This window comes from Ochotona curzoniae, unplaced genomic scaffold (genome assembly GCF_017591425.1).
Source record: "Ochotona curzoniae isolate NIBS_2020 unplaced genomic scaffold, NIBS_Ocur_1.0 contig_523, whole genome shotgun sequence".
Classification (NCBI taxonomy): domain Eukaryota; kingdom Metazoa; phylum Chordata; class Mammalia; order Lagomorpha; family Ochotonidae; genus Ochotona; species Ochotona curzoniae.
The window spans coordinates 10,104,359-10,130,835 of NW_024466459.1; the positions used below are offsets into that span (position 1 = coordinate 10,104,359).

At 65.8% G+C, this 26,477-nt stretch overlaps 5 protein-coding genes across 7 annotated transcripts; 4 read left to right on the forward strand and 1 right to left on the reverse strand.

Moving 5' to 3' along the window:
• The first annotated feature begins 599 nt into the window (after nucleotides 1-599).
• DUS1L (dihydrouridine synthase 1 like) lies at nucleotides 600-4,633 on the forward strand. The gene is made up of 13 exons (XM_040989734.1): nucleotides 600-889; nucleotides 1,259-1,367; nucleotides 1,732-1,782; nucleotides 2,012-2,124; nucleotides 2,626-2,708; nucleotides 2,780-2,883; nucleotides 2,969-3,113; nucleotides 3,196-3,292; nucleotides 3,371-3,459; nucleotides 3,625-3,767; nucleotides 4,005-4,042; nucleotides 4,159-4,234; nucleotides 4,324-4,633. Exons 1-13 carry the CDS (start codon nucleotides 653-655, stop codon nucleotides 4,461-4,463), a joined length of 1,425 nt encoding a protein of 474 aa, XP_040845668.1. The 5' UTR covers nucleotides 600-652; the 3' UTR covers nucleotides 4,464-4,633.
• A 138-nt stretch (nucleotides 4,634-4,771) lies between these two features.
• GPS1 (G protein pathway suppressor 1) lies at nucleotides 4,772-25,574 on the reverse strand. Of its 3 annotated transcripts, XM_040989736.1 has the most exons (15): nucleotides 25,569-25,574; nucleotides 7,889-7,945; nucleotides 7,557-7,649; nucleotides 6,962-7,143; nucleotides 6,561-6,861; nucleotides 6,413-6,490; nucleotides 6,271-6,331; nucleotides 6,076-6,161; nucleotides 5,871-5,965; nucleotides 5,692-5,797; nucleotides 5,534-5,614; nucleotides 5,323-5,460; nucleotides 5,109-5,243; nucleotides 4,904-5,019; nucleotides 4,772-4,871 (listed from the first exon to the last, which is right to left on the reverse strand). In XM_040989736.1, exons 2-14 carry the CDS (start codon nucleotides 7,919-7,921, stop codon nucleotides 4,945-4,947), a joined length of 1,464 nt encoding a protein of 487 aa, XP_040845670.1. In that variant the 5' UTR covers nucleotides 7,922-7,945; nucleotides 25,569-25,574; the 3' UTR covers nucleotides 4,772-4,871; nucleotides 4,904-4,944. The 3 variants fall into 3 exon arrangements, with proteins under 3 accessions (XP_040845670.1, XP_040845671.1, XP_040845669.1); XM_040989737.1 differs by lacking the exon at nucleotides 25,569-25,574 and having other exon boundaries at nucleotides 6,271-6,328; nucleotides 7,889-7,956; XM_040989735.1 differs by lacking the exon at nucleotides 25,569-25,574 and having other exon boundaries at nucleotides 7,889-7,956.
• RFNG (RFNG O-fucosylpeptide 3-beta-N-acetylglucosaminyltransferase) lies at nucleotides 8,042-10,855 on the forward strand. Its single transcript, XM_040989368.1, has 8 exons — nucleotides 8,042-8,254; nucleotides 8,712-8,760; nucleotides 8,837-8,939; nucleotides 9,436-9,589; nucleotides 9,732-9,820; nucleotides 9,904-10,069; nucleotides 10,272-10,357; nucleotides 10,424-10,855. The coding sequence occupies exons 1-8, from the start codon at nucleotides 8,042-8,044 to the stop codon at nucleotides 10,503-10,505; spliced, it is 942 nt and encodes a 313-aa protein (XP_040845302.1). The 3' UTR covers nucleotides 10,506-10,855.
• Nucleotides 21,719-23,382, forward strand: LOC121162603 (carbonyl reductase [NADPH] 2-like). The gene is made up of 8 exons (XM_040989739.1): nucleotides 21,719-21,770; nucleotides 21,907-22,004; nucleotides 22,082-22,236; nucleotides 22,457-22,499; nucleotides 22,582-22,681; nucleotides 22,772-22,836; nucleotides 22,960-23,077; nucleotides 23,279-23,382. The coding sequence occupies exons 1-8, from the start codon at nucleotides 21,719-21,721 to the stop codon at nucleotides 23,380-23,382; spliced, it is 735 nt and encodes a 244-aa protein (XP_040845673.1).
• On the forward strand, nucleotides 24,031-26,397 carry DCXR (dicarbonyl and L-xylulose reductase). The gene is made up of 8 exons (XM_040989738.1): nucleotides 24,031-24,082; nucleotides 24,661-24,758; nucleotides 25,098-25,252; nucleotides 25,553-25,595; nucleotides 25,670-25,769; nucleotides 25,895-25,959; nucleotides 26,032-26,149; nucleotides 26,229-26,397. The coding sequence occupies exons 1-8, from the start codon at nucleotides 24,031-24,033 to the stop codon at nucleotides 26,330-26,332; spliced, it is 735 nt and encodes a 244-aa protein (XP_040845672.1). The 3' UTR covers nucleotides 26,333-26,397.
• Nucleotides 26,398-26,477: the final 80 nt, after the last annotated feature.

A 26,477-nucleotide genomic window follows, 5' to 3' on the forward strand; every position in this document is an offset into this window, starting at 1 on the left:
GGTGCCAGGCTCCGGCAGGACCAGGACATCTGCCAGCACACACAGGCTTCCAGGTCTCAGGCTGCAGACGGCACAGCGGGCTCTACCGTCCAGTGATCAGAATGAAACGGGACAGAGTCCCTCCGCCCCTGGCTGCTGTCTGTCCCAAGCCCAGCTTTCCAGCACCCTGGGGTCCGAGGGCCTTGGGGTCCCCGGTAGGCGGGGGATCTGGGGGTCCGGGGGCCGGGGGTCCCCGGGGAACTGGGGGTCAGGGGCCGGGGGTCGGGAGCGCCGCACGCGCACTCGGCCCCAGCTCAGGGCAGGAGGCCGGAAGTCGGCCGGGCGCGCGTCGCCACGGGGAGGCGCTGTTTCCGGGCTCCGGGCGCGGTCACCGGCGACCCGGCGGGGCCCGGGCCGAGGACGCGCGGGGAGGGAAGGGAGCGCCGTGCGCGCCGCGGCAAGGCCGCCGTCCCGGGGCTGCACGCTCGCGGGGCCCAGGCCCGGTTCCGGCCGGCGCGCGCCGCTTCCGGGGGACGCGTTTCCCGCTGCACCGCGCGGGCCACCCGGACGGCCTGCGAGGCGCGCTTTCCGGCGGCCCGGGCGGGGAGCGGGCGGGGAGCGGCGGCCGCGCGGAGTCGGGCGAGCCTGGAGCGGCGCCGCGCCGCCGGGCGCCATGCCCAAGCTGCAGGGCTTTGAGTTCTGGCGCCGCACGCTGCGGGGCGCGCGGCACGTGCTGGCCCCCATGGTGGACCAGAGCGAGCTGGCCTGGAGGCTGCTGAGCCGCCGCCACGGGGTGCACCTGTGCTACACCCCGATGCTGCACGCGCAGGTCTTCGTGCGCGACGCCAACTACCGCAGGGAAAACCTGTACTGCGAGGTGTGCCCAGAGGATCGGCCGCTCATCGTGCAGGTGGGCAGGGGCGCGTGGCCTCCCCGTGGGTGGGCATGGCCGGGCTCGCTCTGCCCCCGTGGTGCGGCTGGGCATGGCCGGGCTCGCTCTGTCCCCGTGGGGCAGCTGGGCATGGCCGGGCTCGCTCTGCCCCCGTGGGGCGGCTGGCCATGGCCGGGCTCGCTCTGCCCCCGTGGGGCAGCTGGGCATGGCCAGGCTCGCTCTGCCCCCGTGGGGCGGCTGGCCATGGCCGGGCTGGCTCTGCCCCCGTGGAGCGGCTGGCCATGGCCGGGCTCGCTCTGTCCCCGTGGGAAGGCTGGCCATGGCCGGGCTCGCTCTGCCCCCGTGGGGCGGCTGGCCATGGCCGGGCTCGCTCTGCCCCCTCTGCAGTTCTGTGCCAACGACCCTGAGGTCTTCGTCCAGGCGGCCCTGCTGGCCCAGGACTATTGCGATGCCATCGACCTGAACCTGGGCTGTCCACAGATGATAGCCAAGCGAGGTGCGTGAGGCCAGCGTGCTGGGGTCCCCTGGGGCTTGGGTGTGGGGTGGGTGCGTGCGGGCTGGCCGTGCCTCTCAGCCCACTCCGGCTCTACTGTGGCTGTCCTGGGGGGTCCTGACTGCCCGCGTGCGGCCATGGGGCCAGCCATGCACCTCGCCGGAGCCCATGGGCAATTGCCATGGCGGACAGAATCCCTCCCGGCTGGCTGCGGGACTGCCTGACCTCCTGTGGTCCCACACCTGGCCTGAGCACAGGCCCCTCGTCCCAGGTGCTGTGGGCAGGGATGGTGCAGGGCACAGCGGCTGTGGGCAGGGCCAGCCTGGCCGCCAAGAGGCAGTGGCTGACAGGGTGCGCTGCTTCACAGGTCACTACGGCGCCTTCCTGCAGGAGGAGTGGGACCTGCTGCAGAGGATGAGTGAGTGGCAGCATGGCGCCCCGTGGCCCGGACTCCCTTCTGTCGGGGGGCATCTGTCATGGCTAGCTGCCCCCTTGGATGGGGGGGGGTCTGTACTACACCCTTGCCCTTGCTGGGGTTTGGCCAGGGCACTGTGAGAGGGGGTTCAGGGGGACAGCCGTCCGTGGGGGGTGACAGCTGTCACCGGGGGGCTCCCACAGAGGCGTCCCTGCCCCCCCACCCTCTGCAGTTGTACTAGCCCACGAGAAGCTCTCTGTGCCCGTGACCTGTAAGATCCGGGTCTTCCCTGAGGTCGACAAGACCGTGCGCTACGCCCAGATGCTGGAGAAGGCTGGCTGCCAGGTGAGGCTCCCCACAGGCCCACGCAGGGTGCAGCTGCAGCCCTCCGCACGCCCCCTCTGCCAGGGCACCTGGCTCTGTGCTAGGGGCAAGGCAGTGCCCAGAAGGCTGCCCATCGGGCTTCTGTGCCTGAAAGGCGGAGTGCCATTCCCCACGCATTGGTTCATGGCCTCGATGGCCAGGACTGACGCGCTGGGCCAGGTCCACTGCAGGAGCCCCGTCCAGTCTCCCACACGGTGCAGGGCCAGGCACATGAGCAGGGAGCTGGACGGGAAGTGCAGCACCCAGGACTCGCATTGGCGTCCAGTGTGGGCTGCTGCTAAGGAGCTAAGAGGAAGGCCCTCAGGGGCTGGTCGGGGCTGGCAGGAGCTGAGCCCGGGCTGCCAGGGGCCGGTGGGGGCTGGCAGGAGCTGAGCCCGGGCTGCCAGGGGCCGGTGGGGGCTGGCAGGAGCTGAGCCCGGGCTGCCAGGGGCCGGTGGGGGCTGAGCTGGGCTGTCTGTCTAGCTGCTGACCGTGCATGGGCGTACCAAGGAGCAGAAGGGTCCCCTGTCGGGGGCGGCGTCCTGGGAGCACATCCGGGCTGTGAGGTGAGTGGCCAGTGTCCTGGGGATGTGGGCCCTGCCCTAGTGGGGGTGACAGCCGCGTATCCTCATGGCAGGGAGGCCGTGACCATCCCCGTGTTTGCCAATGGCAACATCCAGTACCTGCAGGACGTGGAGCGCTGCCTCCGGGACACGGGCGTGCAGGGCGTCATGAGCGCAGGTGGGCGCCTCACCCCGCCCCAGCCCCGCTGCCCCAGCTGCCTGCCGCCCACAGCCCCACGCCCGTCCCCGTCCCGTCCCCACAGAGGGCAACTTGCACAACCCTGCCCTGTTTGAGGGCCGGAACCCTGCCGTGTGGGAGCTGGTGGAAGAGTACCTGGACCTCGTGCGGCAGCACCCTTGCCCGCTGTCCTACGTCCGAGCCCACCTCTTCAAGCTGTGGCACCACACGTAAGTCACCCGGGGGAATCAGGGCAGCTTGGCTGCACCCTGGGCCCCACCCCTGGTGACAGGGCCACCTTGGGCTCCGCAGGCTGCAGGTCCACCAGGAGCTGCGTGAGGAGCTGGCCAAAGTGAAGACACTGGAGGGCATTGCTGCTGTGAGCCAGGAGCTGAAGCTGCGGTGCCAGGCAGGTACCCGGCGCGCAGGCGGCTGCTGGGCGGGGGACAGCCATGCTGGGCCCGTGGCTGAGCGCAGCCTTCCGCAGGAGGACATGGCGCGGCAGGAGGCGGGCACCCAGCCGGCAGGGGACCTGCCTTTCTCCCACTGGATCTGCCAGCCCTACGTGCGGCCGGGGTGAGCCCTCAGTGGGGTCTAGAGGGCTGGGGGGCTGCCTCCTGGGAGGGCCTGGCTCTGCCATCCTTGAAGGACTGTGCCAAGGTCTTCCCCCACCCCTACTTCTGGATTCTGGGAAGGGTGATGGGGTCTCCTGGGGCCTGGCCGACCAACCTGTGCCCTCAGGCCCCGGGACGAGAGCACGGGTCCCGGCACCCGTAGCAAGCGGGCCCTGGAGGAGGAGGAGGGCGGCTTGGACAGTCTGTCCAAGAACAAGCAGAAGAAGCGGCTGAAGAACCCCCACAAGAGCTTCGACCCCTCCCTCAAGCGTGAGCACTGGCGGCAGGGCCTCCGTCGCCTCGTCCCCCTCTGCCGGGGGCTGTGGGAGCTGAACCCCAAGTGCCAGGACAGACACTAAGCTTTGGGCACAGACACCAGGCAGGGCCGATGAGAGGAACCATGGGAAATCTTCCCAGTGCCAGCTTGGTCAGGGTGGCGGGGGCGGCAGGCAGACTGGCTGGTGACAGGGAGGCAGTGCCAACCAGCCCTGCGTGTTCTCTCCTCAGCAAAGTATGCCAAGTGTGACCAGTGTGGGAATCCAAAGGTGAGTCAACTGCAGAGGGGCATGGATGCCCTGCGGTCTCACCACTGCCCTGGGAGCGAGGAGTCCCGGCCTGGGTGCCTCAGGGGAGCCCGGCTCACTGGCTGTCCTGTGCCCAGGGCAGCAGGTGTGTGTTCAACCTGTGCCGCAGCTGCTGCAAGAAGCGAGCCTTCAGAGAGACCGCGGACTGCCCAGGTGGGGCACCAGGCCAGGCCCTCCACCCGCCAGGGGCATGGGCCCCACCGACCGTTCCTAACCCCTTGCTCCCTTGCTCCCTCTGCCAGGTCACGGTTTGCTTTTTAAGACCAAACTGGAGAAGTCTCTGGTCTGGAAAGGGGCCCAGCCTGGACTGCAGGATCCTCCGCAGGCAGGGCCCGGGGCCCCCGGGGGCCTCTCTCAAGTCGTGGGCAGTGCCCTGGCCTGAGGGCCCTATGGGCCCGGCCCTGCCCCGCTGCCGACACCTGGCCGCACCTCCTGCCCTGAGACCCGGGACAGGCTGGCGGGGCCTGCCGGTGCTGCACCACGGACGGAGCCCAGGCTGGACCTGCCCTGTCCCCATGTTTTCAAGCAAACAATAAATGAGTTTAAAGACCTGTGTGGGGAGCAGACCGTGTGCCCTGAGCCCAGAGGCCACTCTGGCCGAGGCCCTTCCTTGCCGCATTCACGGCCCCCGGGGCTCCCTACAAAAGGGTCCAGCGTGAGCCAGGGGGTAGCAGTCCCAGGTGGACAAGGTCAAGTCAGCTCTTTAATGGTGATTTCAACAGTCCGGAGAACAGGGGTGGGCAGGAGCTGGGGCTAGCTGGGCTTGCCTGTGGGGTGGGCAGGGGCAGGCCTGGGCTGCCGGCGGCTGGCACTTCCCTGGGCCTCCCTTGCCGAAACGGGCAGTAAGAGAAAGCAGGGCACCTTCACATGTTGGTGCTCATCCGGGACTGGCTGTTGGCCGGAGTCAGCTCCCCCTGGCTTCCTTCTCGGGGCGGGGACTGCAGCAAGAAGCAGAGCCATTCAGCGGGGGGAGGAGGCCCAGCCACCGGGCAGCCCCCCGGCCACCCCCTCAGCCATCTGCCGCCACCTTCACGTGGATCTGGTTGCGCAGCACGGCTGCCCGCAGGATCATGGCTTTGGCACGGCGCTGGAACTCCTTGCCCATCAGCAGGGACTTCTCAAAGGTGGTGCTGCGCTGGTCCACGTCCCGAGCGTACAGGATCTGTGCGGGCACGGCAGGTCCCGGCTCAGCGAGGCCCAGCTCTGCCGCCCCGCCCCACCCCAGGCTGCCCCTGTGCCACCTTGCTGTGTGAGTCGATGCGGGCACTGATGAGCCCCTCCAGGATCAGCTGCGTCAGCTCATCCTCCAGGGCAGCCACTGTGGTGTTGAAGGCTGTGGCCATCTTGTGCATGTCGGCTGACACGTAGGGGCTGAAATACTGCAGGCCACGCGAGGTCAGCGGGCAGCCAGTGCCCGGCCCACCCCGTCCGGCCGGCTGCAGCCCAGTTCACCTGGATGAGGGCGCGGTTGCGGATCTGTGTGTACAGGGTCCTGACGTGTGGGGCCAGGTATACGTCCAAGAGCAGGTTGTCCTGCAGGGGGAGCGGGGCGGTGAGGCCCTGGGGTGGGGGGCCCGGTGACGCCCGGCCCACCCGCAGGCCTGGCCCACCTTCATCTCATCGAGCATCTTGAGGCACGAGGCGTACTTGGACTCGTAGAACTTGAAGGTGATGTCTCGGACCTGCGGCTCCAGCTCCAGGAACAGCTTGAAGGAGCTGCAGAGGCCAGCTCAGCAGGGGCCCGGCCCTGCCCCCTGCCCACCCCGCCAGGCCCAGGGCCGCCCCTCACCTGCTGGAGATGACATTTCGCTGCAGCTCCTGCCGGTCGAAGGTGGCCAAGGCGCACAGGCCGCCATAGACGGCCACGTTGCTGGGGGACAGCAGCTAGGGGTGGAGAGGGGCGGGCTGGGGGCAGGCAGGACCACAGGGCGGGAGGGGCGGGCTCGGGGCAGGCAGGACAACCCAGGGACCGACCCCAGAGCCGCGGCCCTCACCTCCGGGAAGTCGCAGTGGTCGAAGGAGGCCAGCAGGAAGCACTTGGCCGCCTGCTTGTACTTGCGTGCGGCGAGTTCAGCCAGGCCTGCGGGTGGGGCGGGAGGGCAGCTGGCCACGCCGGGCTGGCGGGGGAGTGCGGAGGCGAGGGGGGGACCCAGCCCCGACCGGGGACCCAGGGCAGGGCCGGGCCTCACCTGCGGCGCACTTGAGCTTGGTGAGGATGGCCTGTGTCTGGCTGTCCCGCTCCCCGCGCTGCTGCAAGGGGAGGCCACAGGGGTGAGGCTGGGGGCCCGCAGCGCCTCCTGCTGCCCCTCCCGCCCCCAGGAGCAGGCCTACCTCGGCGATCTCCGGGGTCGACTCGGCCTTGCTGACGTAGCTCAGCACGTGCGACCAGTTCTGCAGGTAGACACTGACCTGCAGGGGTGCGGGTGCTGAGTGGGTGCCCCTCCCGCCTGGCGCCCACCCCACCTGCCCGCCAGCCCACCTTGATGACGTTCAGGCACATGTTGATGACGTGCTTGGCGCTGGTGCAGTAGTCGCGTGCCCGCGAGTAGCACTTGAGCGCGTTGCTCAGGTCGCCGCAGTCCAGGTAGTGGTCGCCCAGGTCGTCGTGGCCCCGGCGGATGCTCTCCTTGATGGAGTTGCCCTTGTAGTTCTTGAGGTCGGTGTCTAGCTTCTCCAGCTTCAGCAGCGCCTTCTTGCGCGTGGCCTCCACCCAGGCCGTGTCCAGGGGTGGCGGCTCCACGCCGCACTCGGGCACCGCGTCGGGCGCGCTCTGCAGCTCCCTGCGGGGCCAGGGGTCAGCACCGGCGGGCAGCCGGACCAGAGAGGGCCCTGCGGCCCCACACCCCCCTGGCCCGGCCCCAGGCCCCCACGGCCCCCCACCTGGTGGCCTCTGAGAGCTTCCGGTGGATCTCCTCGTACATGTCCACGTTGAAGGTGCGCTGCACGAAGGCCAGGGCCATCTTCAGGGCCTCGACGCGCAGGGCGGGGCAGTGGTCGGCGATGAACTGCAGCCGCTCGATGCGCATCAGGCCGCTGTAGCTGGCCGCGTACTGCTCCAGGTCCTGCGGGACAACGGGCAGTGGGCGTCAGCGGGCAGGGCACAGTGGGAGTGGGGGACCACCAAGGAGTGGGGGTCATCGAGCTGGGGTTCAGCAGGAGTGGGGGTCAGCAGACCTGGCACAGCGGGAGTGGGGGTCAGTGGGCCGGGGACAGCGGACAGTGGGGCGTCAGCGGGCTGGGGTTCAGCAGGAGTGGGGGGTCAGCAGGCCGGGCACAGCAGGGTAGGGGTCAGCGGGCTGGGGACAGCAGGGAGTGGGGGGTCACCAAGGAGTGGGGGTCAGCAGACCTAGCACAGCGGGAGTGGGGGTCAGCGGGGCCAGGACAGCTTGGGGTGGCCCCTGGGTGCAGGCTCTGAGCAGGAACCCCCTGGAAAACCAGCAAAGGAGCCCCCAAGGCCCTGGGGCCGGCGGCCTACCAGGGTGGGGTTCTCCACCACGTAGTTGACGTCGGGGGCATTCTGGGGGTCCTCCTGGGGGTCCACGTCAATCTGCATGGGCTCCACGGCGCCCTGCAACACAGGCCGGGCCTTGGCGGGAGCAGCGGGAAGCTGCACCCCGACACCAGCTCCCTCACCCCGACACCCGGCAACCTCGCCAGGAACCTCTCCCCTCACCCTCGGCCCGCAACACCCGGGGACCAGCCCGGCCCACGAGGACGGCGTCCACCCCGGGTGTGCGGCCCACGAGGACGGCGTCCACCCCGGGTGTGCGGCCCACGAGGACGGCGTCCACCCCGGGTGCCCAGTACCTGCAAGCTGAACACCTGCACCGGCAGCGGCATCCTCCCGGCCCACCGCGCGCCCCGCTTCCGGCGCGGCCCGCCACTTCCGGCGCACGGGGCGCAGCGCGCAGGCGCACAGCGCGCAGGCGCGGCCGCCGTTAAAGGGGCCGCGGCCTCCGCATGGGCCGCGCGCTGTGCCGGGGCTGCGTGGCGCTGGCCGCGCTGGCCGCCCTGCTGCTGCTGCCCCGGCCGCGCGCCCCGCCGGCCGCCCGCCGCCCCGCGCCCCGCCTGCGCCCCGAGGACGTCTTCATCGCCGTCAAGACCACCCGGCGCAACCACGCAGGCCGCCTGCGGCTGCTGCTGCAGACCTGGATCTCCCGGGCGCGGCCGCAGGTGGAGACGGGTGGACAAGGGTGGACACGGGTGGATAAGGCTGGACTGGACAGGGGTGGACAAGGGTGGACTGGACACGGGTGGATAAGGATGAACGGGACAAGGGTGGGCACGGGTGGGACGGAACAAGGGGGGGACAAGGGTGGACGCGGATAGATGGGACAAGTTAGACGCGGGTGGACATAGGTGGACAAGGGTAGACGTGGGTGGACAAGGGTGGATGGGACACGAGTGGACATGGTGGACATTGGTGGACAGGACAATGGTGGACACGGGTGGATGGTACATGGGTGGACTGGACGCGGGTGGATGGGACACGGGTGGAGATGAGTGGACAGGACAAGGGTGGACACGATGGACAGGCTGCAGGTGGACGGGCCCCAGGTAGAAGCGCCGGGTGTCTCCCCGAGGGCACTCATTCTGTGCATGTCCACCCCTTCCCCTCCCGGCCCCCCAGACCTTCATCTTCACCGATGGCGACGACCCCGAGCTCCAGAGGCAGGCAGGTGAGCAGGGTGCCAGGGCAGGCTGGGGGTGCGTGGACCACTTCCAGGACTCACACCCCACTCCCATGCATGACAGGTGACCGTGTCATCAACACCAACTGCTCGGCCGTGCGCACCCGCCAGGCGCTGTGCTGCAAGATGTCGGTGGAGTATGACAAGTTCCTGGAGTCGGGGCGCAAGTATGTGGGGGTCGCGACCGCCTGTCCTCCCCAGAGCCTCTTGCCAAGGGCCACCCCTAGCCCAGCTCTGCCGAACCCCTGGAGCTCCGTCCCCTGGAACCCTGCCCTCCAGCCCATCACCCCAGCCCCCTGGAGCCCCGTCCATCACCCCAGCCCCCTGGAGCCCCATCCATCACCCCAGCCCCCTGGAGCCCTACCCATCACCCCAGCCCCCTGGAGCCCCGTCCATCACCCCAGCCCCCTGGAGCTCCACACATCACCCCAGTCCCTGGAGCCCTACCCATCACCCCAGCCCCTGGAGCCCCGTCCATCACCCCAGCCCCCTGGAGCCCCGTCCATCACCCCAGCCCCCTGGAGCCCCGTCCATCACCCCAGCCCCCTGGAGCCCCGTCCATCACCCCAGCCCCCTGGAGCTCCGTCCATCACCCCAGCCCCTGGAGCCCCGTCCATCACCCCAGCCCCCTGGAGCCCCGCCCCCAGCACCCTGTGCCCACAGGTGGTTCTGTCACGTGGACGATGACAACTACGTGAACCCAGAGGGTCTGCTGCACTTGCTGGCCTCTTTCTCCCCCAGCCAGGACGTCTACCTGGGGCGGCCCAGCCTGGACCACCCCATCGAGGCCACCGAGAGGGCTCAGGGGGGTGGCACGGTGAGAACCTCTGGGGGCTGGGTCGGAGACCTGGCTGCGGGGAGGCCCCATGACTGCATGGGTGGAATGTTCTCAGGGCCCCAGGGGTGCATGGGAGAGCGGGGAGGCCACCCCCCCCACACACACTGCTGCTTGTCCTCAGGTGACCACGGTCAAGTTCTGGTTCGCCACTGGAGGAGCCGGCTTCTGCCTCAGCAGGGGTCTTGCCCTTAAGATGAGCCCCTGGGCCAGGTGAGGGGCATCCCAGGGCCAGGTGGGGGTGCCCTGGGCCAGGAGAGGGGTTCCCACAGGTCTCTGAGCAGCCTCTCACCCAGCCTGGGCAGCTTCATGAACACGGCCGAGCGGGTGCGGCTGCCAGACGACTGCACGGTGGGCTACATTGTGGAGGGGCTGCTGGGAGCACGCCTCACTCACAGCCCCCTCTTCCACTCCCACCTGGAGAACCTGTGGAGGCTGCCCCCCGAGGCTCTGCCTCAGCAGGTAGGTGGACACGGAGTCTGCAATGAGGGGTGGTGGGCGAGGCTATGAGGTGACGGCCTGCAGGGCAGAAGGTTCCGGGTCCTTCGCGTCTGCCCTGCCCCTCCCACGCCTCTCGCGTCCCGCTGTGGGCCCAGAAGGTGGGAGTGGCAGAGGGTGGGGGCTCCTGCGGTACATGCAGGGGCAGAAGAGCCTGTGTTCCCAGGTCACCCTGAGCTACGGGGGCCCCGAGAACCCGCACAACGTGGTGAACGTGGCTGGGGGCTTCAGCCTGCAGCAGGACCCCACGAGGTGAGTGAGCAGAGGGGGGGCCCCAGCCCGCTTCCCCACGCGCCTCACCCTTCCCTGTCTCCCCAGGTTCCAGTCTGTCCACTGCCTGCTCTACCCGGACACAGACTGGTGTCCCCGCCAGCCCCAGCTCAGCCTTGTGTCTCAGTGACCCTGGCCGTAGCCAACCCCCCAGCTTCTGTGGGCTCGCTGAGCTGCCAGGCCTGCGGCCCCAAGCTCGGCTCCCCGGCGGGTTCCCTGGACGGCAAGACTGGGCGCTGGGCGCCACCACCCTAAGACTTAGAGAAGGCTGGGCCGCCAGAGCACTAGCTGCTGCCCCCACAGCCCCACATCCCCACATCCCTGCTGTGCTTCAGGCAGGCCCTGGGGGCCAGCCTCAACACCCCAGGAGCTGCCCTGCTGCCCAGCCCAGCACTGCACCACTGCCGTCGGGGGAGCAGACGTGGGCCAGCTCCCTGTCCCTTCCCGCCAACGCAGTGACCAAGTAAAAGCTCCATCTGCCATGGGGGTCCTTTCTTCCTCCCTGTGGGTGCCGGGGTCTCCCCCCAGCTACCTGCATGCTCCCGCCACGCGGAGCTTCTCAGGGCCACTGGCAGCCACACAGCCTGCGGGAAGGCGGCCTCGGCGCCCGGGCTGCTCTGTTCTCAGCAGGGGTGTGTTTGCCTGCATGTCCCTGGGTGTGTGCACACGTGTGTGGTCTGCCACATGCATGACTGGGTGTGTGCACACGTGGCTGGGTGTGTGTGGACAGCCTGGGAACCTGTGGGGATGAATGAGCAAGTGTGGTCCCTGAGGTGACAGTGTTGGGATGGCCATCTGAACCACTGGGGTGAATGGTGTCAGGAGGAGGGGTCACCCCCCAGCTGCAGCTCCCAAAGCTGTCCTGGACTGCGTTATGCCAGCTGAGAGCCGTCCTGCCTGGCTGCCCCCTTTCTGAGTTCAGGCCGGCTGGGGGTTGTCCTGCGCCTCAACCTTACCTATGCCCACACCATCACAGGCAGAGCCAGGCTGCTGTCAGCTCACTCCAGGGCAGAGGCTCCGTGGGGGGCAGCGGGTGACGGGACAGACACGAGGGGCACCCATGTCCACGTGGACATCCAGCAGAGGCCAAGACCACCTCCTCCGGGGCCGCCCTAGAGCACCTGGGCAGCGTGGCTGGTGGCCAAGGGCCCCTAAGGCTCCCCGGACCCTACAGCAGGCAGTAGGCTGGGGTGGCGCTGGCAGCTGGCCCATATGGGGAAGAGCCACTGGGCAGGCAGGGTGGTCAGTGCAGGCAGCACCGGGAAGACTCTGGTGGGCGGAGAGCACGGGCTTGGCCAGAGCCAGCCTGAGTACCGTGGGCATCAACGTCTGGCACCCCAATGCCCCCTCTGCCCACAGCTCTGGCAGGTGTGCAGCTGAGCGGATGCCCAGACCCGCTGCCAGCACACAGCTGCTTCCTGGGGGCCAGGCTTCCCTCCTGCCCCGAGGTCTCCAGCAGGGGTGTGCTGTTGTGTAGGTGGGAGGCCGGGTTCACGGCCACAGGGAGGACTGGCCCGCACGCGGTCACCTGGTGACGGCCCTTCCTGCGGCCACAGGGAGGACACTTGGAAAGTTACGCCCCATTGTGTCCCCGCTGGCACCTGACTCCTGCGTGGCCGTGGCCCAGAGGGGCACCGGGCTCAGCATGGCCCCTTTCTCTTCCCCCACTCCTTTGTCCACTGCGACTCCACCTTCCAAGTAAGTATTTTTATGAAGAAGCAGGACTCAGGATGAAGTGCCCACACTGTGTGTAGACAGCTGGCAGCCAGCAGAGCAGTCGGCCCGAGGCCCCTCCACGGCACAGCTGGCCAGGAGACCCTGACTTCGGGTGCAAACACTCCAAGTGCCGAGTACAGACAGCACCCGAGAGGAGGGTGCTGACGCCGTGCCACTGGCCCCTGATGTGGGCACCTGCAGGGCTCCCCCCGACCATGGGTCCAACAAATGGTGCTGGAAGCCCGTCCGTGTGCCCGAGGGAGCTCTCTCCCGCACCGTGGGCACAGCATGCACCAGTGGGCCAGCGCTGAGCCATGGCGAGGTGGGTGAGACCACCACATGCGGCACCGCCAGCATTCCATATGGTTACCAGAAGTCCCGACAGCCCCGCTTCCCACCCAGCGCCCTGCCTGTGGCCTGGGAGGGCAGTCGAGGACGGCCAAAAGCCTGGGGACCCTGCACCCACCTGGGAGACCTGGAAGAGCTCCTGGCTCCTGGCTTTGGCTCTGCCAATTCCAGTTGCAGCCATTTGGGGAGGGAAGGTCTTTGGCCCCTGTATATATGCCTTTCAAATTAAAAAACCTTTTAAAAATAAATAAAACTAGAATGGCTTGCACACGTGTGCAAGCAATGGCATGAGAGCTGAGACCACACGGGGCAGGGGCTCAGCGTGGCAAGGCCCACGACACGCGGAACGGACCCCGCGGACACTGAGGGCACAGAGTCTCGAGGACCCTGCAGGTGTGGGACGAGCAGAGTGCGCATGCCTGACGCCCCAAATTAACCACAAACAGCACCCAGACCCCACGAAGGGAGAGTGACGAGCAGCCAGGAGCCCAGAGGGAGGCGCCCGCAGACCCCCGCCCACGGCAGCTGGCTGGGCAGTGAGTCCAGAGAGGGAAGAGCCTGTCCCTGTGTCTGCCGCCCGGCCAGCGCCGCCCAGTGCCCGCCTGGCCAGCGCCAAGCCCCGCCCAGTGCCCGCCCCGAACCGGCCAGTGCCCGCCCAGCTCACGCCCCGCCCCGTCCCGCCCGCCTGCGGCCTGGGAGACCCCGACGGAGCAGCTGGCTTGGTGCTGGCGCAGCCCAGCTGTGGGAGCTGTTTACACAGAAAGCCAGCAGACGGGAGAGCTCTGTAGCTCCGTCTTCCCTTCTGTCCCTCTGCATTTTGTCCCGTTTTGTTTTTTAAGATTTATTCACTTTCATTGGAAAGCTCTACAGAGAGAAGAGACAAGTCCTCAGTTTGCTGGCTCACTCCCCAGTGGCCAGAGCTGAGCTGATCTGAAGCCAGGAGCCAGGAGCCTCCTCCAGGTCCCCCACGTGAGTGCAGGGTCCCAAGACTTTGGGCCGTCCTCCACTGCTTTCCCAGGACACAAGCAGGGAGCTGAGAAGGAAGTGGGGCCCCTAGGATTAGAACCGGCGCCCATATGGGATCCCAGCATGTGCAAGGCGAGGACTTTAGCCACTAGACCACCGTGCTAGCCCTAAACTTTTTTTAAGTATAATTTTTAGAATTTTTTAATTTTATTTTTGATGATGTTTACGTAGTTGAGAAGGATGCATGCCCATGTGGACCACTGATTAGGGTGGAAGGGTTAGGAATAGGGGAAAGTGGGTAAGACCATTGTTTCCCATTTTCTCCTTCCTGTATCTGGGGGAAGCCGCACCCAGCATCCTAACTGCATCAGTACCGGGGATGGGGACAGCCAGCCGGCGTCATTGTAGGATCCCCGATGTGGAGCATGCTCTGAGGGTTCTGCTCAAGTGGCTTTCATAGTTCTGAAATGCTGTTGATCTCGCAGATCCACGGGTGAGGAAATCCTTCCAAGGTCCATTGGCTGACGTAGTCCACCCTAGAGTCTCCGCCCAGACATGTGCTGCCAACGCTTGGCCAGGGGAGTTGACCAGTTTGTTCTGCCCTCTTCCCTCTGCCATGGTACTAGATGTCCTCTGCAGGCTCCAGTGACCTGCCATATCCTGCAGGCGCATCTGGGTATGCCGTCCACTGCTCCTTCTGAGCCACTGAGGAGGCCCGGTTCTGACACACGCACTCCCAGGTCAGACCAAAGATCCTGCGATTCCCCTGTGGATGGAGTTCTGAGTCCAGGGCTTCAGTTGGGAGGATCTCCCAAAGAAACCTCACCAGAGGTGACCCTAACCTGACTGTTGTGTGTATGAGCCAGTGTGGCGCCCAGCTCAGCCCATCACCAACACCAGCATACACACACACCAGTGGTTTTAGTTGTTGTTGGGTCAGTTCTGTCTCCAAGCCCTGTCTGTTAGGAAAACCAACGGATGCTGCAGCCCAGCCTCATCCTGCCTACCACACACAGCCTCATGTTCACCAGCAGGTACTGCAGCCCAGATGGAGCTAGCCCAGTAACCTGCACCAGGCCTGCCCCCAGCCCTGGTTCCTGTGCTTGCCTGTATGTGCAGCAGACTGGTGCAGTCCATCCCACTTACATCCCACTCGGCTTTGGTACACACCCATGGCTGCTGCAGCCTAGCTCAGCCCAACCGACCCCACTGTCCAGCCCACACTTTCTACTGTCCAGCCAGGCCCGCCCGCAGCCCTGGTTCTTATGCTCACCAGTGGGAGCTGCAGCTCATCAGAGGGGTGCCTGCCATTTCCTTACTCTCCAGGAGGTTCTGCAGACCAGCTTGACAGGACTTGCCCCAGTCCTAGCACTTGCCAGCTGATGCTGTGGCAAAGCCCAACCAGCCTGTACTTACTCTGCCTCACGTGTGCCCCCGCAGATACGGTCACTTAGCTCACCTGGCTCTCTCCCTAACCCAGCTCACATGCAGACCAATGGGTGTTGTAGCGCTGCCCAGCCTGGTCTGCCCCTGGTTCCAGTTCTCATGGTTACCAGTGGGAGCAGTGGCCCAGCAGAGGAGCCCCTGCTGCCCCCTGCTGGGCTCACTCCTGAAGTGTAACGTATGCTGGTGGGTGCTGCAGCCCACTCGGGCATGGCCCGCCGAGAGTGGCTACAACCAGGCTCTGCCCAGCCTGCCCCCAGTCCTAGCTCATGATGGTGGGTGCTATGGCCTAGCACAGCCCAGCCAGCTCTCAGTCCCAGCCACAAAGGGAACTGGCTGGTGCTGAGTTCCAACCCGGCCTGTGCTGCACCCTGTCCTGGTTCTCACATCTGCCAAGGGGGTGCTATGAACTTGACCCCAGGCCTGACCCACAGGTATGCCAGTGGGCACTGTAACCTGGCCTGGTCTGGGCTGCCCCGGCCTCGGCTCTTGCGCTCACCTGCAGGGACTGCATGCTGCCAGATGAGTTCCCAAGCTGCTCTCAGGCCTCGTCCGAATGAGCGCTCACGCACACGGGTGGGGTCTTGGCCCAGGCTGACTTGGCCTGCTGGGGTCCATGCAGTAGGTGCGGATTGCATGAAGGTGTGACGAGAACAGCTCCCCTGCTTGGCAGGGCCTGGGGGATTTCTCTCTGAGCACCTTGACCGGTCTCACCCCCATTTGCATGGACACTCAAGCACCCACTAAGAACTCTGTCATCTATTGAGTCATGGTTGTTTGCCCCTGTGAGATGGTTTTTACAACCGAAGTGAACTTGAGAGTTAATGTCACTGATAATGTCTGCTGAGTGGGCCTTTGGCAGTTTACACGCAGGAGCACAATTAAGCCCATGCCATTTCTGGACACCTTATTAATTGAACATCTGTGCATGCTTAGTTCTGAAGTTAAAGATAAAAAAGCAAGTGCTTGTGCAGAGGCTTCTGATGTGTCTGAGTAAATAAAAAGGACAGCTTCTTCTTGAGCAAAGGAGGCAGCGAGAAGGCACCAAGTGACAGTGTCTGTGTCTTTATCGCCGACTCCACGCACCCTTCCCGAGCTCCAAACTCGGCTGGAGCTGGACTCCGGCCTTGGCCCACCTACTGTCCTGGCAGGAACAGCGGTCTTGCCCAACTGGCCCACACCCATTCCAGCTCTTATTGTTGGGTGCTGTGGCCCCGCCCTCCCTGGTGCACCCCCAGACTCAGCTGTCATGCGTTTCAGTGAGACTGAGTGGTACTGAGCCCGAGCCCAGCCTGTCCTGCATTCAACCTGGCTCTTACAAGCACTAACAGGTCCTGGAGTCTAGACCAGACCCTGTCCACACCCGAGCCAAGGGACACTGCAGTCATGTCCAGTCCAGTCCAGATCGCTGCCCCAATTCCAGCTCTCACACTCACCAGTGGGAACCACAACCCAGCCGGGGTGTCCCCTTAGCTCCCAACCAGGCCTGTTCCCAGCTGTTGGGGTCTGTGCAGTAGATGTGGGGACTTGAGGGGGTGAAGAGTGTTCCATTGCAGGCAGGGCCGCAAGGAATTTCCCACTGTTTGGCAGGGCCCACCCAGCGGATGTCTCTACAACCACCTGAATGCAGCTCCACCTTCTTTTGCATGGACACTGGACCGCCCTGCGGAAGAATTTTAATCCATCCTGGCATTTGCTACTGCGAGGTTAACTTTTTGCTCAGCCTGAGCTTGGAGGTCAATATCTTGCAAAAAGGGCCCTTTATCATTCCCACTGTCTTGGCTGTCCCCATTGAACCTATGCTAATCAAGGGACCTGTATTCAGGCTTTCATTCTTTCCTTGATCTTTAAGTTCTCCTTTTCTTTGTGATACAAGATTGAGTTATAGGATAAGAATCCTAGCAGGAACTTCTATTGTTTCTAGGTAAAACAAATGGCAGAATTATCCTTAGAAACACCCACTTGTTCATGACGTAAAAAGTCTGAGCCAGAATTTGACTGATTTTGTATGAATAAAGCGGACAGCTTTCCCTCATTGTCCATTATGATCATGAAGTCCTAGTGGTCCGTCTTTCTTTCCTCTTTACGCCTCATCCACGCACCCTTCGCAAGTTCCGAACTCAGCTGGAGCTGGACTCTGGCACCCAGCCACAGCTCTTATGCATGCCAGTGGTTACTCTGACCAGCCCCGCATAGCCCATCTCCCCGTCTTGGCCTTTGCCATCTGATGTTGCAGCCTGCCTGGCTTAGCCTGACCCCAGTCCCAATTCCTGCTGGTGGGTGCTGCAGCCTAGCCCTGCTCAGTCTGCTCCCACCCCTAGTTCATGCAGCCTGGCACATGTCATAGCCTAGCCCGGCATGGCCCCTTCTCCATCCTGGCTTCTGCACATGCCAGTGGGCTAAGGTTGGCCCAGCCCTGCCCCCACCCCCTGAACCAATCCACAGTCCTGCTGACAAGCAGAGCTGCCTCGCCTGGCCTGACCAACGTCCAGGCCTGAATTGTGCTCACCAAGTTCCCCCGCCAGGTCCACTCTCAGACCCAGATCTCACACGTGCCTGTGGGTTCTAGGCCCTCACCCAGCATAGTCTGCCCCCCTCTGTCTCAGCTTTTGTGTGAGCTGGTGGGTGTGGCAGCCTGGACCAGGCCAGCCTGTTCCCTACCCCAGTACCCACAAGTGTCCTGGGGTTCCATGGTCATGCTAGCTCAGGCCGTCACTACCCCCAGCTCTTGAACAAAACAGCAGCTATTGCAGTTTCACAGTGGTGAGCCCCTATATCCTCCACAGAATCTGCCCCAGACCTGGTTCTCTCACGTGCTGGTTAATGTCATGACCCAGCCTAACATTATCCGCCCCCTGTTCCGACACTGGCAGGTACTGAGGTCTAGCCATGCCAGCTAGGCCCCCCAGCCCGTCAGTGTGTGCCAGTGGCTGGTGTTCCGCGGTGGTCGAAGCTAGCCAGCCCAGCTCAGGTTTCCCACGTGAGTGGGTGCATTGGTCTGACCCAGAAAGGTCCTCCAGCTTCCCTCCTCCAAACCGCTTGGTCTCAGCGTCCTCACTGACCTGCAACGACAGTGGCCTTGTCAGGGAAGTCCCAGAAGTCATTCCTCGCCTCCCACGGTGGTCCGCCCTCCCACACATTCCCGTACCCGCTTCCCTGATCAAACCACAGTCCCTGTGTCCAGGAGCACGTGGGTTCTCTGGCCCAGTCTCCCAGCGGGGTGGCATGCTGGCCTGGAGCTCTGCCTGTCCACCAGAGCCCCAAGGTCCTGGCACGGGTGCTGGCCTGAGACGCTACCCCTCTGCCCACCGAAGACTCAAGCACGTTCAGTTCCCCATGCCCAGTGCACCAGCACACAGCAGCAAGCTCACCCATGTCCCTCCCCTGCCCACACCCCTGGTACCAGCCCCCAGACCCTCCACAATCTGCCTGCATCAGCCAGGCGCTGACGCTGGCCAAGCATAATTTTTTAAAAGATTAACTTATCTGAGGGGAAGGCAAATACACAGAGAGAAAGATCTGTCTGATGATTCACTCCCCAAGTGATCACAACGGCCGGTACTGCACCAGTCCAAAACCAGGAGCCAGGAGCTTCTTCCAGGTCTCCCAGGCAGGTGCAGGGGCCCAAGGCTTTGGGCCGTCCTCCACTGCTTTCCCAGGCCACAGGCAGGGAGCAGGATGGGAAGCAGGGCTGCTGGGATTAGAACCGGTGACCATATGGGATCCCGGGCGTGCGTTCAGGGTGAGGACTTAGGCTGCTAGGCCATGGCGCCAGGCCCCATCTTTTTCTTTCTTTTCTTCATTTTTAAGGTGCAGGTTGAAGGATGCCCATTTCACCTGGGCTGCTGCGGACCGCCCAGACCCCCGGGAGCTGTGTTGAGACACAGGCTTTGTCTTAATTTTCGTTCTTCATTCTGTTGTTCTTATCTACTTGAAAAGTAGCCTGCTGCGTGGCTGCTGCTCTAAGCCATGTGGCTGTTGGCCTTATTTCACGGCTTCTCACGGGAATGCAGAGTGACGGAGAACGGGGCCACCGTATCCAGATGTGGGGGTGCAATGCAGGACGCTTCCGGCTTCCGGGTCAGAGATGGACTCCCAGGGAAACTGTTGGAGTGTGTGGGCAGGGGGCGCTGGGCTGTCTGCCCTTGTGCCAGCAGCGTCGGGGCACACTTAAACAAAAGGCTGGTGGGCGATGACTCCTTACGAAAGACGATGCTATTGTGGCCACGTGGGGAAGATCTGTCAGGGATGGGAGTTTGCGGGGGGGGGAATCCCAGTCCATACGACATTGTACCACAGCATTCAAACATTCAAAATAAAAATTTAACACAAACTTGAAAAGGAAAGTAGAACAAGAAGGAGAGAGGCAGAAACAGAGAGAGGCGAGCACTCCCACGCCTGGGCCACTGCCTACAAGGGCTGCAGCCGGAGCTGCTCCAGCCAGGAGCCAGGAGCCAGGAGCCTCCTCCACGTCTCCCACACGGCGGCAGGGGCCCCAAGCAGGGTGCTGGGTCCCGTGGGAGCGGGCCAGGCCGCCCGCCAGGGTTTCCTTCTCTGTTGTCGGGTGTCGCTGTGACCTGGCCTGTGTGTCATTTCTTCAGGCTGACTGGCGTGTAGGTTTCTCTGATCTTCCTCTTGTGACCAGGAAATTGATGATTGTTGTAGAACCTGGCACGCGTGGGGCCATGGCTTACTCAAACCCGACTCGCATTCTCACCGCCCAGCTGTGTGGTCACCTGTGGTCACCCATCTCATCCTAACGCAAGGGGTCCAGCAGCGAGGCTGCGGGGAGGCGCCCTCCTCAACCTATGGTGGTGCACCCAGGCAGCTTGGGCTTCCATGGGCCTGGCCTGCACCTGCCAGCTGACGTAACACCCCAACCCCACAGAGGTGTGAGGGCCCAGCAGAGGCAGGGAGCCCATGGCCCTGCGGTCCTGGAGTGAACACACACACAGGAGCCCCAGGCTAATCTTGCCCTGGGAGCCCAGGGCCCACGGGTTCTCAGGGTGTCAGCTTACACCTGCCTGATCCGCAGTCTCCAGAGTTGCTGCACTGCCCCTCGTGACCCCTGGCACCGCCCGCTTGCCCCATGCCCCACAGCTTTGTAGCTCTGCCCTTAGCCCTGGACGCGAGGGAGGCGTGGGGCAGGTGTCTGCTCCCTGTCCTGAGCCCTGCCCCTCCCCCCAGCAGGGAGCCACCAGGGGTGCAGGTCTTGGGTTTTGAACCAATCGCCTCAGGCAGCAGGCCTGGGGACGGGGCTGAGGCCCCAGGGTGGCCAGTAGGGGAGGGGGTGGGGATGTGAGGGAGGTGGAGACAGAGCGAGGGCGGGAGCGGTCACAGAGGCCAGAGGGGGCACTCAGACTGCTGCCCCCCAGCACCGCTGCGCTGGGCCCCACCCACACCTGAGACCCTGAGACCACCCAGGGACCCCACAGATGAGCAGCTCCGGGGGCCGGGTCCTTCCCTGCCCTGACTGTCCAGGCCTCACCTGACATGGACGTCTGAGGGCTGGGCCCCAGTTCAGGGCTCTGCGTCAGTCACGTCCCCAGATGTGGCCAGCTGGTCCCAGAGGAAGACACGGGTAGCCAGGGCCTTGCTCTCTGCATGTGCAAGCTGAAGGCCTTGTCATGTCTGCCCCTGCGGCTCCCCGTGCTGCCCGCTGCCACTGCCGAAGAGCCCGTCTCCACGTTGGCCTTCCTGCCCACGGGGCTCTGCCATGGGGCTGGCAGCAGCAGCTTCTCCCAGAGCCACGGCCCACACCCACTGCTCTGCCAACAGCAGCACTGGTTCTGCGCCGCTCCGGAGCCGGGAGCCCGGGACTCCATCCGGGCCCCACACAGGTGCAGGGACCTGGCACTGACCACCAGGGCTGCTATCCCAGGACATTAGCAGGGAGCTGGCTGGGGGACAGAGTGACTGGACAGAGCTAGGTGCTCAGACGTGGGGGGCTGGTGTCACTTAAGCACCAGCGTGAGTCAGGAGCCAAGTCCTACTCCAACACGGCCAACCCGGATGACCCACTGGGGCAGGCTGCACTGTGGACACTGGCCTGCCACACTCAGTGTCCAGTTGACAGTGGAAGGCAGACATGGCCAGGCGAGTCCCAAAGAAGCGGGTCCGAAGCCCATGCGTGACAGGGACTGCGTCTGCCGGCATAGGAGCGCGCTGCCCAGCAGGGCTGGGCCCTCCTGGCTCTCTGGCCAAGATGGCATCGCACCAGGACCCAGCCTTTTTGGAGCAGAATGGACACTGGGTCCCGTGGGACTCGGCAGCCTGTCGGGCATGATGGCCAGCGTCCCGCCTCAGTAGACCTTCCCCCGCCCCAGGACGCCCCGCTCCCACAAGGCCTCAGGGGAGACGTCCCTCCAGCTGTCCCTCTGCCGGGGGCTGCACTGGAGCCGGCCCAGGACCCTCGGCCACTGCCCAGGTTAACAGGCCCCAGCTGTGGATCTGTGACAGGCGCGCCCATCCCCAGGGGGTGGGCAGCGCAGGACAGACAGCTGGCGACATGGATGCTGGCCCCATTCTCCCATGGCCAGGAGGCCACTTCCTGTGCTGGTAGCAAGGCACTAGAGGGCGCAGTTTCCCTCCTGGCCAGGAGACAAGAAGGAAACCTGAGTCGCCCCCTGCTGTGGTTTCTCTCTCTCTCTCTCTCTCTCTCTCTCTCTCTCTTTCCCCTCCATCCCTCTCTCTCCTCCTTCTCTCTCTCCCTCCTTCCTTCCCTCCCACACTCACGCCTGTGTTGGAGCCCTTCCTGTGCCCTGCCCAGGCCCCTGCCAGGCCCACCTGGCCCCACCCCAGCCCTGCCCGCCAGCCCAGGCTCATAAAACCCCAGCCTGTTCCCCAGCAGGCAAGACCAGAGCCAGCACCATGCAGCCCAGCTTCCACGGCCTGCGGGCCCTGGTGACCGGTGCAGGGAAAGGTGTGTGGGGGAGACCAAGGAGACCAAAGGGAAGCCCACGGGCCTTGCCTGCTGCCCAGTGGCACTGCTGGCTCACACCAGCTCCCAGGGGCCCCGGCCGTGCTCCCAAGCTGCTCACTCAGGGTTTGTCCTGCAGGGATCGGCCGGGACACCGTGAAGGCGTTGCATGCCCGGGGTGCCGGCGTGGTGGCCGTGAGCCGCACCAATGCTGACCTGGTCCACCTTGTGGATGAGGTGAGCCGTGGCCCTGAACCCTACCTTGGGAGCCTGTTGGGACCACACCGCTGGCCACCTCCCCCTGTGTCCCACAGTGCCCTGGGGTCCAGCCCGTGTGTGTGGACCTGGGTGACTGGGAGTCCACCGAGCGGGCGCTGGCTGGTGTGGGCCCCGTGGACCTGCTGGTCAACAATGCTGCCGTGGCGCTGTCACAGCCATTCCTGGAGGTCACCAAGGAGGCCTTCGACAGGTGGGGACGGGGACAGTGGGGACAGTGGGTTGGGGGACAGTGGGACAGGGGACAGTGGGGACAGTGGGTTGGGGAACAGTGGGGACAGTGGGTTGGGGGACAGTGGGGTTGGGGGACAGGTGGAGACAGGTGGGGTCGGGGGACAGTGGGTTGGGGGACAGTGGGGACAGGGGATAGTGGTCAGAGGGGGCTCACTGCCCAATGGACTCCTGTCCTGTAGGTCCTTCAGTGTGAACCTGCGCCCCGTGTTCCAGCTGTCCCAGGTAAGCCTATGTGGGCAGGGGCATGGCCCCGTGGAGCCAGGCAGCTGGGTTGGGGTCAGCTGATACCCGCCCTCATGTCCAGATGGCTGCCAGGAGCATGATCCAGCGTGGCGTGCCTGGCTCCATCGTCAACGTCTCCAGCATGGTGGCCCACGTCACCTTCCCCAACCTGTCCACCTACAGTGAGTCTCCCCAAGCCAGCACCTCCCACACAGGGGACCCCCGTCCCCGGGACGCAACTCAGAGGCCCTGGGGCTATCTCCCCCCAACAGGTTCCACCAAGGGCGCAATGACCATGCTGACCAAAGCCATGGCCTTAGAGCTGGGGCCACACAAGGTGGGGGCTGGGGGCCGGGGTGCAAGGGGTTCAGGCTGGGGAGTGGGGCTGGAGGTGAGACCGGGTGGAGGCCCAGAGTCTGGGGAGAAGGCCTGCAGCTGACACCCAGGGGCCCCTGGCCAGATCCGAGTGAACTCGGTGAATCCCACGGTGGTGCTGACCGCCATGGGCCGGAGGGTCATAGAGGACGCCGAGCTGGCCCAGAAGCTGAAGGCGCGCCACCCGCTGAGGAAGTTTGCAGGTCCGGGGCCTGGTCCAGGGTCTGGGCCGGGACTGGGGTCTGGGCTGAGTCTGAGGTCTGGGCTGGGGTTGGGGTCTGGGCCGGGACTGGGGTCCGGGTTCGGGATCTGGGCAGGGACCAGGGCAGGTCCGGGTTCGGGGCCGGGTGGTGGCCGGTTGCACGTCCCCTGCTCGGCCCCTGATGCCATCGCTGCCCGTGCAGAGGTGGAGGACGTGGTCAACAGCATCCTCTTCCTGCTCAGCGACCTCAGCGCCTCCACCAGCGGCTCCTGCATCCTCGTGGACGCCGGCTACCTAGCCTCCTGAGGCGGCTGGGGCGCCCGAGGACCTGGCCATGGTGGCCTGGCCTGTCCACCTCCCTGGCCGGCCCCGCCCCCAGAACAGGCCACGCCCATCACAGCAGGGCCCGCCCCAGAACAGGCCACGCCCATCACAGCAGGGCCCGCCCCCACCACAGGTTACGCCCTCAGGCCCTCTGCCCCTCACAGGCCTCCGCCCCCTCGCCCGGTTCCCTCAATAAATGTGGCCCCGCCTCACGAACCGAGACCGCAGGGCGTTTCGTCATGAGGTGCCCTTTGCCCCGGGCACGTGCAGCGCCCAGTGGGTCCGAGGGGGAGCAGGACGCCGTGGACGCGCGCCGGGGTCGGGCGGCGTTTCCGGTTGGTCTGCGACCTTCTTCCCGGGCGGGGCAGGGGAGGAGCTGCCGCGGCCGATTTCAGTGTCCCCGCCCCCGCCGCGCAGGCCGGTCTGCGATTGGCCGCGCCGCGCCGCGCCCCCTCTGCACCGCCCCCAACTGCGGCCAATCCTCGCCTCAGGAGAGGCGGCCTGTGGGTGTCCCCGCCCCCGCCGCGCAGGCCGGCCTGCGATTGGCCCCACCGCGGCCCGCCCCTGCCGCGGCCCGCCCCCGGCGCCTCCAGCCTTGGCCGCCCGGCTGCGCGCGCAGACGGCGCCGACATGGAGCTGGGGCTGAGCGGGCGCCGCGCGCTGGTCACCGGGGCGGGCAAAGGTGGAAGGGACGGGGACTGGTGGACAGAAGGACGGAGGGACGGGGGGACAGGGACAGTGGTCGGGGGACAGGAGAGAGAGTGGACGGGGGACAGAGTGGACGGGGACAGAGTGGACGGGGGACAGGGGGCAGAGTGGACGGGAGACAGAGTGGACGGGGGACAGGGGGCAGAGTGGACGGGGACAGAGTGGACGGGGGACAGAGTGGACGGGGACAGAGTGGACAGGGGACAGAGTGGACGGGGGACAGAGTGGACGGAGGACAGAGTGAACGGAGGACGGAGGGAAAGAGTGGACAGGGCAGAGTGGACGGGGGGGGGACAGAGTGGTTGGGGGACAGGAGAGAGAGTGGACAGAGGACAGAGTGGATGGGGCCAGAGTGGACGGAGGACAGAGTGGATGGGAGGACAGAGTGGATGGAGGACGGAGGGAAAGAATGGATGGGGCAGAGTGGATGTGGTACAGAGTGGACGGTGGATGGGGGACGGGGAGTGGACGGACGATGGACAGACGAGGGACGGACCGCCAGAGTGGACAAGGGTTGGAGGCCGGGCCTGCACTGAGTCCCGCTCCGCGCAGGCATTGGGCGTGCCACAGCACTGGCCCTGCACACGGCGGGCGCGCGGGTGGTGGCCGTGAGCCGGACCCGCGCAGACCTGGACAGCCTGGTCCGCGAGGTAGGCTCCCTGCGGGGTGCAGGGCACAGGGTGGGGGGTGTAGGGTGCAGGCTGCAGGGGGAGCACGGGGTTCATGGCACAGAGTGCGGGGTACAGGCTGCAAGGTGTAGGGTTTAGGGTACAAAATGCAGGGTGAAGGGTGCGGGGTGCCGGGCACAGGGTGTGGGGTGCAGGGTGAAGGGTGCGGGGTGCAGGGCACAGGGTGTGTTGTGCAGGGTTCAGGTTGCGGGGTGCAGGGCGAGTACGGGGTACAGGGTGCGGGGTGCAGGTGCAGGGTGTGGGGTGCAGGGCGGGCGCGGCCCCCCGTAGCTCTGCCTCTCCCCTGCCGGCCGCTCGCAGTGCCCGGGCATGGAGACCGTGTGCGTGGACCTGGCCGACTGGGAGGCCACCGAGCGGGCGCTGGGCGGCCTGGGCCCCGTGGACCTGCTGGTCAACAACGCGGGGGTGGCGCTGCTGCAGCCGTTCCTGGAGGTCACCAAGGAGGCCTGTGACACGTGAGCCGGGGGGCGGGGCCGCGGGGAGTGGCCTGGCTGAAGGGGCGTGACCAGGGGCGTGGGGGAGTGGCTTGGCTGGAGGGGTGTGACCGGGGTGGTAGGGGCGGGGGATGGAAGGGCGGGGCCGAGGCGGGGGGCGTGGCGTGGGTGAAGGGGCGGGGGCGCGGGGAGTGGCCTGGCTGAAGGAAGGGGCGTGACCAGGGGCGTGGGGGAGTGGCCTGGCTGGAAGGGCGTGACGGGGGCGGGGCCTCCCGCAGCGCCCACGTCCCTCACCAGGCTCTGCCCTCTCCCTGTGCTCAGGTCTTTGGCCGTGAACCTGCGTGCCGTCATCCAGGTGTCCCAGGTGAGCCGCACTGCCCGTGGGGAAGGGGGCCCGTGGGCCGTGGCCGCCCCGTCTCACCCCCGGTGCCGCTGCAGATGGTGGCCAAGGGCATGATCGCCCGTGGAGCCCCAGGAGCCATCGTGAACGTGTCCAGCCAGGCCTCCCACCGGGCCGTGACCAACCACAGCGTGTACTGTGAGCGCTGCGCCACCCTCCCCCGCCCTGTCCTCCCCTGCCCTGTCCTTTCCATGTCCTGTCCTCCCCCTCCTCCTGCCCTGTCCTCCCTCTGTGGACTTGGGCCCGTTGGCATCCTCCCACAGGCTCCACCAAGGGTGCCCTGGACATGCTGACCAAGGTGATGGCCCTGGAGCTCGGGCCCCACAAGGTGAGCCACTTGGGGCATCTCCTGCAGCACCTGCCGGCCGGCCCCCCTGCTAAGCCCTGCCTGTCTGGGTAGATCCGAGTGAACGCGGTGAACCCCACCGTGGTCATGACGCCCATGGGTCAGGCCAACTGGAGCGACCCGCAGAAGGCCAAGACCATACTGGACCGCATCCCGCTGGGCAAGTTCGCTGGTGAGAGGTGGGCTGTGCACGGGCTGGGAGGGCACCAGTGGGCAGCGCAGCCCCACACCGACCCCTGCCTTGCCCGCAGACGTGGAACACGTGGTGGATGCCATCCTCTTCCTGCTGAGCGACCGCAGCGGCATGACCACCGGGTCCACCCTGCCGGTGGATGGCGGTTTCCTGGCCACCTGACCGGTGCCCCCCCAGGATGGCGGGCTGCAGCGCCCCTCCCCCAATAAACTTGTACTGTGGAGCGAGCCGTGTGTGGATTCCTGGGCTCCCGAGGGGGTGGCCAGGGTGAGGGAGCCAGGGCTGGGGGGCTAGTGACCCGCGCGGG

Bases quoted from the DNA above. Each gene is read 5' to 3' on its own strand.
- GPS1 (XM_040989736.1), bottom strand. From the start codon at position 7,921: ATGCCGCTGCCGGTGCAGGTGTTCAGCTTGCAG. The intron at 5,244-5,322 runs GTGGCACAGGGG...GTGCCCGCACAG, and splicing joins GCATCGACTCACACAGCAAG to ATCCTGTACGCTCGGGACGT. The intron at 5,020-5,108 runs GTGGCGGCAGAT...TTCTTGCTGCAG, and splicing joins GCAACCAGATCCACGTGAAG to TCCCCGCCCCGAGAAGGAAG.
- LOC121162603 (XM_040989739.1), top strand. From the start codon at position 21,719: ATGCAGCCCAGCTTCCACGGCCTGCGGGCCCTGGTGACCGGTGCAGGG. The intron at 22,237-22,456 runs GTGGGGACGGGG...CCTGTCCTGTAG, and splicing joins ACCAAGGAGGCCTTCGACAG to GTCCTTCAGTGTGAACCTGC. The intron at 23,078-23,278 runs GTCCGGGGCCTG...CTGCCCGTGCAG, and splicing joins CCCGCTGAGGAAGTTTGCAG to AGGTGGAGGACGTGGTCAAC.
- DCXR (XM_040989738.1), top strand. From the start codon at position 24,031: ATGGAGCTGGGGCTGAGCGGGCGCCGCGCGCTGGTCACCGGGGCGGGC. The intron at 24,759-25,097 runs GTAGGCTCCCTG...GGCCGCTCGCAG, and splicing joins TGGACAGCCTGGTCCGCGAG to TGCCCGGGCATGGAGACCGT. The intron at 26,150-26,228 runs GTGAGAGGTGGG...CCTTGCCCGCAG, and splicing joins CCCGCTGGGCAAGTTCGCTG to ACGTGGAACACGTGGTGGAT.
- DUS1L (XM_040989734.1), top strand. From the start codon at position 653: ATGCCCAAGCTGCAGGGCTTTGAGTTCTGGCGCCGCACGCTGCGGGGC. The intron at 3,114-3,195 runs GTAAGTCACCCG...TGGGCTCCGCAG, and splicing joins TTCAAGCTGTGGCACCACAC to GCTGCAGGTCCACCAGGAGC. The intron at 4,235-4,323 runs GTGGGGCACCAG...TCCCTCTGCCAG, and splicing joins AGAGACCGCGGACTGCCCAG to GTCACGGTTTGCTTTTTAAG.
- RFNG (XM_040989368.1), top strand. From the start codon at position 8,042: ATGGGCCGCGCGCTGTGCCGGGGCTGCGTGGCGCTGGCCGCGCTGGCC. The intron at 8,940-9,435 runs GTATGTGGGGGT...CTGTGCCCACAG, and splicing joins TTCCTGGAGTCGGGGCGCAA to GTGGTTCTGTCACGTGGACG. The intron at 10,358-10,423 runs GTGAGTGAGCAG...CTGTCTCCCCAG, and splicing joins CTGCAGCAGGACCCCACGAG to GTTCCAGTCTGTCCACTGCC.